General features: G+C 39.9%; 1 protein-coding gene across 1 annotated transcript in view; it reads right to left on the bottom strand.

Annotated features, from left to right (window-relative positions):
• Positions 1 to 398: 398 nt before the first annotated feature.
• MTHFD2L (methylenetetrahydrofolate dehydrogenase (NADP+ dependent) 2 like) overlaps positions 399 to 12,048 on the bottom strand; it is a 94,683-nt gene continuing 83,033 nt past the window's right edge. The window contains 1 exon segment of the mRNA XM_040967213.1: positions 399 to 987. Within this exon segment, the coding sequence (XP_040823147.1) occupies positions 875 to 987 (113 nt within the window). The 3' untranslated portion in view covers positions 399 to 874.

Genomic DNA, 12,048 nt, shown 5'->3' with positions numbered 1-12,048 from the left:
TGGACAACAAAGTAATAGAGTTGGCTATAAACTAAAGGTTTTATTTTGGCAATATCCTATTTTCCTATTTGGTTTCTGAATGAGTGCAAAATTGTTACATATTTTGTCTGTCAACTATTATGAAATTTAAGCTTGGTTTTACCTTATATATTTACCTAACTTTGAGTTTGCCCAGTATTATTCAGTGAAGATACTGCCAAAATGTTTTTAGAAGAAATGACATACAAACTCAATGCATTCTTCATAGAGTCTCCACGGACAAGTCATTCATGATGTGACATATCAGCACTTTTTAAAACAGTGTTGAATTTTTTTGTCCTTCTTTGAGTTTTTCTTCTTTCTCTCTCTAGGATGTAACTTGTTGTTTGTATGGCCTTACAGGATACATCTGAGAGACACCTGAGGTCGAGATATGAACCCTAGCATTCAATCTTTCTTTCAGAAAGTAGGCTGTTTTTCAGCACATAATGGACAAGCTACATTAAAAAGTGACCATCACCTTGGCAAAATTCCACTTACATCTTACATGGCGGCCCATATTAGCTGATAAAATGTTGGTCTCAAAGTGGGAATGATTTTAATTACATCAAAATAGATTTACTCATCATGAGCCCTTTATTCTTTTAATATTAGGGGAGAATATCAACAAAATGACTGCTCCCCAAATTTTCACTGTAATTGGTTTCATTTTTCCTAAAACCCAGAATCTGTAAGAAAGAAATGCACAAAGGGTGAATTACCTGATCCACGATGATTGCATACATGAAAAAATAAATACAGTGTAGAAATAAATAACTTGGTAGTAAAATATAAAGGTTTGCATTTTGTCAAATGAAACAGTGTGCATCGCATGTGCTTGGTTCACTCTGGCGATCTAGCAAAGCACTCTCCGAGCTGCCAGCAGGGTGTTCGTGAGCAGCATGGCCACCCTCACGGGTCCCACGTCGCCGGGCACTGGAGTGATGAAGCCAGCTTGCTTCTGCACAGCTGAGAGGAAGACACAGAACACATGCTCCATCGTTAACTGTGACTGAGAACTTCACAGATCTGAAATGATGAGTAGCAAGATTTTTTGTACGACACACAACTTAACAACTTCAATTCATTTTTAAATTCAGTAGGCAATGATAAACACAAACACACAAGCATACCTAGACCCACATTTTAGACAGACACATTTGTTTGCAGTATCTAAGGCGGAAGGAAAGAGAACTTTCAGCAAATATTCCTTAAGAATGTTTCAAATAACAAGGTTCACATTCAGCACAGTTGGGAGAAGGGGTCCATGCATTCATTCATTTGATGGCTTGGTGCTTTCCTGTGAAAATACAAACAATGAAGTTGGGCTGACACGATGGCTCAAGTGGCTAACCCTTCAACTTCAACTGCCAGAATCCCACATGGGCATTGGCTTCTGTCTTGGGAAAGCAGTGAAGGATGTCTCAAAGTGTTGGGACTCTGCACCTGTGTGGGAGGCATGGAAGAAGTTCCTGGCTCCTGACTTCAAATGGGCTCAGCTATGGCTGTCATGGCCCCTGGGGAGTGAACCAATAGACGGAATATCTTTCTCACTGTTGCCTTCTCTCTTTAAAATGCCTTTCCAATAAAAATAAACAAATAAATCTTAAAAAAAGAACAGTGAAGTTTTCCTACATAACTACTCTAGAACAAAGTAAGCATAGATAATGCTTTTATTTTTTTATTTTTTTTAAGATTTATTTATTTATTGGAAAGTCAGATATACAGAGAGGAGGAGAGACAGAGAGGAAGATCTTCCGTCCGATGATTCACTCCCCAAGTGAGCGCAACGGCCGATGCTATGCCGATCCGAAGCCAGGATCCAGGAACTTCTTCCGGGTCTCCCACACGGGTACAGGGTCCCAAAGCTTTGGGCTGTCCTTGACTGCTTTCCCAGGCCACAGGCAGGGAGCTGGATGGGAAGTGGAGCTGCTGGGATTGGAACCGGTGCCCATATGGGATCCCGGTGCGTTCAGGGCGAGGACTTTAGGCGCTAGGCCATGCCGCCGGGCCCGATAATATTTTTAAAATGTACAAACTGGGATGGCACAGGGTTAGTTCTTCACCTGCAGCACTGGCATCCCCTATGGGTGCTGGTTCCAGTCCCAGCTGCTCAACTTTCAATCCAGCTCCCTGCGTACAAGCTGGGAGGACAGCTGAGGATGGCTCAGGAAATGGCCCCTGCCCCTGTGGGAGACTCAGAAGAAGCTCCTGGGTTCAAATCAGCTGCTGCTGTGACCAGTTAGAGGGTGAAGCAGCAGATGGATGATTCCTTTTTCGCTCGCCCTCTCTCTCTGTACACTACCTGTAAATCTGCCTCTCAAATAAAAATTAATACATCTTTACAGTGATAAAAATAAAAATTAAAAATGCAAAAAAAACTAGAAAAAAACTTCAAAATATGCAGCCTGACATTATTAATTATGCTATTAGCTTTATATATATTATATATAAATACTATATATTTATATAGTATACATTATAAAGATTATATATTATATATAAAATATATCTTTATAATGATAAACTAATAAAAGATGTAGAAAAAAAAACTTTGAAATGTACAGCCTGACATTATTAACTGTGTTATTAGGTTTCATATATATATATATTTTATATACATCATTGGTAGATGCCAACGCGCTTCCATCACATGCTGTTTTTCACAGAATGAGACTACGTGACAGGATGGCAGGAATGGGTCCTCAAGCGACCTGGGCTAGGGCACTTCTTGACACGAGTGAGCATTTAGTAGCATCCATGGAGCCCTGTCAACGATTCACTGAGCAGAAGATAATGATATCACTGGACACTTCACTAGTTAAAAATTCGTTTCAAATATTCTTTTAACTTTGAAACAAAGTAGGCCAATGTGAAGGAAAACTTCCCATGTGATTGTAAGAGGCAAATAGGAATGAATTTGATTAAGAAAATGTGAAGTTTCTATTCCTTTTGAACTGCTTTTCAGGAGAATCCATGTCTGAAAAAGAAACAAAAGTTTAGCTACTGCTGGCTGCTACTAGTGCTTTGACTACTAACATAAAGATCAGGAAGTGTGAGGAAGCAATTTCTCCAGAAACACTGGAGAGACATTGGCAAATTTGCATGGGTGTTGATACCAGTGCCTAAGAAGAAGTCTCTGCTCTAGTGATTTTGCATAGGTGCTTGAGTGCAAGCCTAGGCAATGAGTTCCTAAAGTAACAAGGGGAGGCTTATGGAACAAAGTCAGTCATGCGAGAAAGGGCTAAAATCAGCCCATGTTTGATGCTTGAAAAGTATCTTCCCCAACCATGTCTGCAAAGTGAGCAAGCATTGTATCACCAGAATAACTTCTCATCGGCTGGGCTTACTCTGAGGGCATACAAGGTTTCCACCTGCTTGGAAAGGTGATGTTTGTAAAGATTAATCCTAGTTTGCAAATTCAAAAGATGTTCTGCATGGTCCACTGAAAAGCAATGCAGAAGCATGATGGAGCACTCATTTCCCTCTGAGATCCATTGACTGTGGGAGTAGGTTGAGGGAGTAATTTCCTTCTGACTTTACTGTGGCGGCAGGAGGTTAAGGAAGTATATAAGGAAACAAGTCCTATTTGTGAGAGAGTCACATATCAGCTCTCATTGATATCAGTCCTTTCACAAGAGGTTAATTAACCGTTACAGTAAAACCAAAGTAAGATTCAATTTCATAAAGTCATCATGATTTTAGAGTTACTGAAACTGACCAACTGTGCCAACTAAAATAATCATCAAATATTGTCTGCATGAAGCTTGTTCTTGGAGATAAAACATAGGTGTAAGTGACTTTTTAATGTTTACAACAAATTCTTGCAAATAAAAACATATTGAGGAAAGGCAATCTTTATCATGACAAATTATTTGAATGATCTCTGTCAGAAATTTAGATCCAATAAACCCCACAGGTTTCTCTGGGAGATATATTACATTATCAGCATGATTTGTTTACTTTTCAAAATTTCATTTCATTTTGCTTTATTTGTTTTGAAAGAGAGGCACAAAATGGCAGACAGACATGGGAGAAAGATTTCCCATCCACTGGTTTACTTCCCAGATGTTCACAATAGCTAGGACCAGATGAGGGCTTAACCAGAAATTTGGAACTGTGCTGGAACCAGCAGAGCCAAGACTCAAACCTAGACACTTCAGCACAGGACGGCGCTACTGCAAGTGGCATCCAAACTGTGGTACCAAATACCTGCTTTGCTGGCATGATCCGGGATGCCAGAGAGCCTGTCTGTATGCATACCATTTATTGTCTTTGGGGAAATGCTCTTCCTCTATTTTTCCTTCTCTGATGACACATAAATATATTTTGTTTCTGAAGCCTTGGCTAAGTTAACTGCTCATTTATTGATTCATGAGACCTACAGAGTGAGTTTCAATTTGCAGTCACAGAGAATGTTGGAGACATCTGAGAAATTCATGCAAACTACATATGCTTCCTCCCATGCAAAGTGCTGAGATGCCCTACTGAGAGTAATTGTCTGAAATAAGACATGTTTCTAAGGATAGGGAAGGATTGTTTTTCATGCAAATTTATAAACTGCTTCAAGGAGATTGTAACACACAGGGGCCTTGGGTTTCCAGTCAGGTCCTGCAAACTCAGCATGCAAATGTTTTTCACTCTTCTGTTGGCCCTATTGCTTGCTAATGTCCTATTGGCCAAAGCAAGTCCCATGCTCAACCCTGAATCTGGAATAAGAAGGTGGCAGAGTCTCACAGCCAAGGGTCATGCATGCAGGACAGAGAAATGTACCCATGTTTATAATCTCCTACGGTAGTCTCGTGGCTCCTATTCTACTCTAGCAGCCATCAAAACTGCTGCCAGATACGTTCTGTAAAACATAATTTTAGCCACTAAAGCTTTTCGACATTTGCTGGAACTTTATGTTCTCTAGGACAAAATATAAATTCTTTGTCGTGACAATAAATGCCTTGAAATCTGGCACAAAGACAATCTGCACCTTACATCACTTCCTAACCCCACATTTAAATATTCACTCCCAACACACGCAACAAACTGGCCCGAAAAATTCAAAACCGAAGTGTCTTGAGTAAAGCAGAGACAGATACCGTCCCTTGGACTGCACAGTCTACTTGGGAGGAGATAATTACCTAAATAATGCTTGAACTGTGGTTATGTCATGGGCTGTAAGTGAAATATCTACTTCAATATGGATGTATTTGGAGGACAAAACTGAACCTGAGTATGTACGTGGAATATCTCTGCCACATTTGCCAGGTGAAACAGAGAACTGAACTACTGAGAGGTTTTGTTGTTGCTGTCACATTTATTCAGGGAGGATAAAGATGACAAGCTGTTCCCGGCACAGTAGTCTAGAAGCTAAAGTCCTCGCCTTGCACGAGCCAGGATCCCATATGGGCACTGGTTCTAATCCTGGCAGCCCTGCTTCCCATCCAGCTCCCTGCTTATGGCCTGGGAAAGCAATCAAGGACAGCCCAAAGCCTTGAGACCCTGAACCCCGCATGTGAGATCCAGAAGAGGCTACTGGCTCTGGATCATTGTGGCCACTTGGGGAGTGAATCAACAGACAGAAGATCTTCCTCTCTGTGACTTTCCAATAAAAATAAAATTAATCTTTTTTTAAAAAAAAGATGATAAGCTGCTTGAACTCCTGGAAACACAGCAAGAAAGTAAGGTGACAAGTAAGAATAAAGAGAAGATATACGGGACAACAACAGAATAAATAGAGACTGCTCAATGCAGACACAGCCTTGGAGATACTTTGCTAAGACCAGTTGCCAAAGTGTTCCTACTCTCTGGGGGAAAAGGCTATTTTGTAGCAGGATAAAATAAAGTTAGAAAACAATCTTTTTTACAACTATTTCTTTGAATGGCAGTTACAGAGAAAAATGAGAAGAAAGAGAGTGAGAGGGGAAGAGAGAGTGAAAGAGAGAAGAGAAAGAAAGAAAGAAAAGGAAAAAAAGAGAGGAGAGAAAGAGAGAGAGAGATTGCATCACTCCCCAAATGCTTACAACAGCCACGGATGGGACATGCTGAAGCCAGGTGCCAAGAGTCTCCCACTTGGGTACAGGGGCCAAGGTACTTAGGCCATTCTCTGTTTCTTTTGCAGATGCACTATCAGGGAACTAGATCACAAGTAAAGCTGTTCCACTTCCATTTCAGCTCCCTGCTGATGACCTGGGAAAAGCAATGGAAAACATTTCAAGTGTTTGGGCTTCTGAACCCATGCGGAAGATCCAAATAAAATTTGGGCTTCTGGTTCCTGGCTTTGGTTGTGTCCATTGTGGGTGTGGACCAGGGGATTGATGATCTCTTTTTCTCTGTCTCTCTCCCTCTGTTTCTGTAACTCTTTCAATTAATAAATATATATTTTTTAAAATAATAAAATATAAGTGACCTTTTGGCATTAACCTTTTGGCACTAGCAATCCATATGTCCTGACAGGGGATCTCTGGTTTATGTGTTCTGTGTCATTATTTCCTTTGCAAACTTCACATTTCCAGATTCCCAGGGTCTGACGCTTAGCAATCCAAATTCTCATTTAAAATACATCCAATGCTCTCTAATTCCTTGGTAGATAGATAGTTTTCACTTCAGTTCATTACATATTTCTTCAAAGATCCCCAAAGGGATTTCAAGATACCTGTAAACAGAACTGATTTTGCAGGTACATTTTGGAAACTGCATATTCTGGCAAAGTTACAGAATATTCTCATGTCACATAAGCCTATTTTTTTTTTTATGGAACAGGAGGAACTAGAGTCTCTTGTGGTATTGTCTCACTTTTCTTTCCGTTTTGCCTGATGTTCTGTCACTCTTGAAATGTTCTATGATCTGTGCCAGATTTGCCATCCTGCAGAGACTAATTTCCAACAAGTGTAACTTCCCTTAAAGGAAGAGGATGATCCCTTATTTGTGGCAAGGCAGCAGAATACAAACATCTCATTTCTCCCTTGTGCATTTCAGCCTCTAGTATGCATATGTAATTGTCTAAATTAAATGCTTGGAGGACTTTCCCATGCCTCTAAGTGCAAGCCACTTAGGCACAGTCTCTCAAACATATCCACTATAATGAAGGGGAGATGAGCTTCGGGAAAATGAAGTGCAGGAATAACAACCAGAAAAACCTGAATGGCATAGGACTGGGGAAATTGTATGACTCAGGAGGTAATACAGAAAACACTCCACTTTCTCATATGGTTGACATAAAAGTGACACCCAAGAGCATGAGAAAATAGAGAGAGCAAAGGTTTTCTTAACAACTGAACTCTTAGTACTTTTGAGGGGATCAGGAGACCCAGAGATAATCTTCCATATTTTCACCAAAATGTTTCTGGTTGTCTGAATTCTTGAGTTTCCCTCAAGTTTTTTACTCATATCCTACGAAGATGTTCATCATCACAGCATCCTTTGGGCAGTAGTAGGACGGAGAAGACTGTTGTTCTAATGGGGTAGATGATTTAATGCCCCCATTCACGTTTCTGTATCAGCTGTGTAGACTGTGAACTGTATCTACAAGGACATCCCTCCAGTAATCCCTTTACAGCTGGCACCCATAAGGAGGTCCAATTCTTTTGCTGTTGTTTATTTGTTGCCTTAAAAATTAATATAATTTATTTTTAAGAGATTTACCTTTACTTGAAAGACAGATTTTTAAAGACTTCTTATTTATTTTTATTGGAAAGGCAGATTTACAGGGAGAAGAGGAGACAGAAAAAGATCTTCCATCAGCTGGTTCACTCCCCAGTTAGTTGCAAGGAGCAGACTGTGATGACCCAAAGCCAAGAATCAGGACCTCCTGGGCACAGGGGCCCACGGATTTGCACGATCCGCCACCGCTTTCACAGTCCATAAGCAGGGGGCTGGATTGGACGTGGAGCAGCCAGGTCACAAACTGGCATCCATATGAGAAGACTAGCCTGATGAGCTGTTTCTTTATTCTTAAACATTTAGATATTTGAAGAGAGTATCACACACACACACGAGGGAGAGGGGAAGAAGGAGCAAGAGAGAGAGAAAAAAAGAGACAAAGAGATAGAGAAAAGGAAAGATCTCCCATTTGCTAGTTTATTCCCCAAATGGCTGCAATGGCTGGAGAATATACCATGCAGAATATAAGAACCTAGAACTCTACGCAGGTCATCCACTAGGCTGGGAGGAGCTGAAGCATGTGAGCCATTTTCCATCATTTTCATGGTTATATTAGCAGGGAGTTCGATCAATACCATATGGCATGCTGTCGTTGCAGGCAGCAGCTGAACCTACTAAGCCACAACCCTGGCCTCTGTGGCTTTTATTTTTTAATCACATATGCATCTGGCTAACTATACCATATATGTGAATCTCTATTAAATGCCACCCATGCCGATCAAAAGGCATTTCATGATGCTGAAAAGAAAATCAATCACCTGATCAAAGATTGAGATTGCTTCTTATAAACTCCGCCTGTGACCTCTCAGGGCAGTCGTCTTTCTCAACACACATTGTGTCAGCAATCATTACCAGTTTCCATGCTGGCAGGCAATAGCTCTGCTGTGAAATTTCTGGTAACTCTGTTGAGAATTAGGAAAATGACTATAAAACATACCCTCTTTCATAATGTCTTTAAAAAAACACATAAAATTATCAAGTATTGTCATCCTTCCCAATTCTTTGTCTTCCTTCCCTAATTCTTTTTCATTAAGCCCCTGATTTCTATCAAAACAGCAAGTCTGCAAAACAGATGGAAACTCCTCCACAACTCTTGGCAGAGTCTAATTCTCAGTAATCTGCTATAATCAACCCAACAAAAAAGAAGAAAAAACTTTCCTCCCATAAATATTTAAACTTTAACATTAGACATTAGGCAAAGCAGGCTAAGCCACCACTGATGACACCCATATTGGAATGCTAATTCCATGCTTCTGATTCCTATTCTGCTTCCTGCTAATACAGCTGGGAAGGCAGCATATGATGGCTCAAGTGCACAGGTTCCTGCCACACAGATGGGAGACATGGGCAGTATTCCTCTCCTGGCTTCGACCTGCCCGGCCCCAGCTGACATGCACACTTAGATGTGAACCAAGCTGAAGGAGGAAATCTTTCTCCTTTCTTCTCGCTTATCTCTCTCTCTCACTTCTCTCTCTCTCCTCTCTCTCTCTCTCTCTCAACCTATCTCCCTCCCTCGTTTCCTTCCTTATTCCCCTCCCTCCCTGCATTTGTCTCTGTGAGTATGTGTGTTTGTATCGGTCATCAGTTAAACAAATAAAGATTATGTTTACAAATAAGATACTTAAAAATAAATGCAGAAAGTCTCATCCTGGTGCAACAAAAGATGACAATTTGCAGAGGCATCAGGCACTTCCTTCACTCCTCTGTGAATACTTTCTTATTGCTAACTCTGTCTTCTCTATAAATACAAACATAGTTTTTCAAAATAATCAAAACAGATCACCTCTGGGTTACAGTATTAGCTCTTCCTTTATATTAAAACTAGACTTCTAGACCATCTTGTAAAATACCTACTGCAACGGAGTTGGTACTTCGAGTCAGACTTATCAGCCATATTGTCAAATTAAATGCTTAACACAAAATATGCTTTTTTATAGTATCATGGATTAACAATTATGAAAAAAGACATACTTTTAAAACAATGTTTCTACTTTCTATAGTTTTCAAATACATACTTGGGAGCAAGTAGTACCGAAGTCATTTCCAAAAGCCACTTGTTTTTGTCCAGAGATTTGCACAACCGAGAAAATAAAAATTCAGTCTAGTATGTGAATGCCGGACACGGAGCAGGACCCAGTCAAGCAGTGCTGAGTAGATCAGTGGATAAATCAATGGATACCATTCATGGATATAGGCTATTACAGATTAATGCTGTGCTTGCCACTGCCTCGAGTCACAGCTCGTGTTCTTATGACGGCATTTTTAGAGAATTCCTTCTATAACGTAAGAGTGACACTACAAATTTATTAGTATAGATGCTCATACAAATGGCTATGTCAACAAAGCTGAGACCTCATACGTGTTGAAGATGCAAAAAAAAAAAAGAAAGAAAGAAAAAATCATACAGCAAGAAATTTCCCTTATAGAACTGAAAAAAATTCATGGGGAACAACTAAATAAAAGTGTAAGGTAGTATACAGGATTAGCAGCATAAGAAAGCAGATGAAATCTGCTTTGGGTGGGTAGAGAAGATGGGAAAAGGAAGAGTGATTTTGATGTTAATTCAATTGATGGGTGGAAAACAGGACCCCAGAGAAGAGCTGAGACCAGAAAAGTAATGAGAAGCGTGGCTACACTGGCAGAGTGATGGTGTATACTTCTGACTTAGTAGTGCAGCAGGGATGGGGGGAAAGATAGATAATGCACATGTACACACAAACACACACACATGTGCACACACAGACACACAAACCCCCACACGGACACACATAAACACACAGACACACACAGACACACACACACAGAGTTTTCTGCCAGGCATTATGCTCAGCAATCTACAAGCATTAATTACCTCATGTAAGGCGATTATTTCACTTAATCTTCACAGCAACTTTATAAGATAGGTATTATCTCAGTTTTTAGGATGATAAAAATCGAGTCTCAGAGAGGTGAAATGATTTACCTAAGATAATAATTGTTTTTAAACAACAGAGCTAGGATTCAAACCCCAGTCAGTTAGACTCGAAAACAGTGTTTCATAATAGATTGGGTGCAATAAAGCTATTAAGGGATGAAATATATCCCTGAAGTTTTTGACAGAGAGCACTATAGGAAGAAATAACAACGATGAAATGGTGTATAAAAAAGCACACTGGTCTTTTGGGTTTTTGTCCCATTTCTTGCAGTTTCTTACAAAGAACACTGGGATTCCATAGAATTCCTGCCTGCGTTCTGATGTTAACTGATAGGATGGAATTGTGAAGAAAATTTGACCAGCTGGAGATGTATAGGGACCTTTTGTCAAATTTCTTGCCTAATGGAAAACCTTCTGAAGACCCTGAGATAAGTCTCCAGCTATTGGGGGCACCTTAAGGATTGGTCTGAGACATGTCTGAATCACAGGCTGTTTAAGGCTAGTGAAATCATTTGGTCTGGCCCTGCCAGACTTGGAATTCAATAACTATATAGCAAGCTAATTTTAAGTTGGTAAATGTGTATGGCCCGTGATGGGTGTAACAAATATCCAAATGACAGGACCTTTAACAGAAAGAGAAAGAGAAAGTTCTCCATCCCTGAATCCTCCCTTCTGTGAACTTTGTTAGGGCTACCACTGAGTACACGTAACTTATTGCCTCTTCTCTCTGTGATTTTGATCTTGCTTCTTCCCTTCTGTCCATCTTCTAAATATACCTACTTGGGTAAACTTCATTATTCCCTAAGACTCATCTTAAAAAGATTCTAGAAATGGCATCTTTATTCTTGCTTATGTCCAAACACTTAAATTCATATTTGATTCTTCTGTATTTCTCATCCCACCAATCATTAAACTCTTAGTGTAAAGTACATCAACCATCTAACTACCTCTTAACATTTTCACCTATTACCACCTTGGTCCACACCCCATCATTTCTTACTTGAATAATTACAATAAGGTACCCTTATTGTCACCTTATTTTTCAGCAGTATGTAGGCTACTTGGCAGTGTACTAAAAATACAACTGAATTGGGGAAAAAATGTCATTTCTTCATCTCAAATTATTCAATGGCTATCTGTTGCTGTTAGTGTGAAATCCAAATTCCTTTCTAGACTTCATATGATGCAGCATCTTTGGCTTTCAGCCTACCTTCTCCTCCTTATTTACCATGTCCAGTTACAATACCTCCCCACAGTTCATCAACATTATCAAGATCTCTGAATTTGCTGCTCCACTTGCCTGAAACCTTACTTCCCCCTGTTCCCACTTGGTGCTTTCCTTCATTCAGGTTAATGCTGAGTCTTCCCTAGCCGCCCTTTCTAAGCAACTTCACTCTAGGATTTTCTTATCTTCTTATCTCACTTTATTTTTGCAATACTAAACATGTAGATTTTATATATGT

The sequence above is a fragment of the Ochotona curzoniae genome, unplaced genomic scaffold (genome assembly GCF_017591425.1).
Source record: "Ochotona curzoniae isolate NIBS_2020 unplaced genomic scaffold, NIBS_Ocur_1.0 scaffold_4506, whole genome shotgun sequence".
Classification (NCBI taxonomy): domain Eukaryota; kingdom Metazoa; phylum Chordata; class Mammalia; order Lagomorpha; family Ochotonidae; genus Ochotona; species Ochotona curzoniae.
Note: the sequence above shows the minus strand (reverse complement) of the source record. Positions and strands in the feature narration are given on the sequence as shown.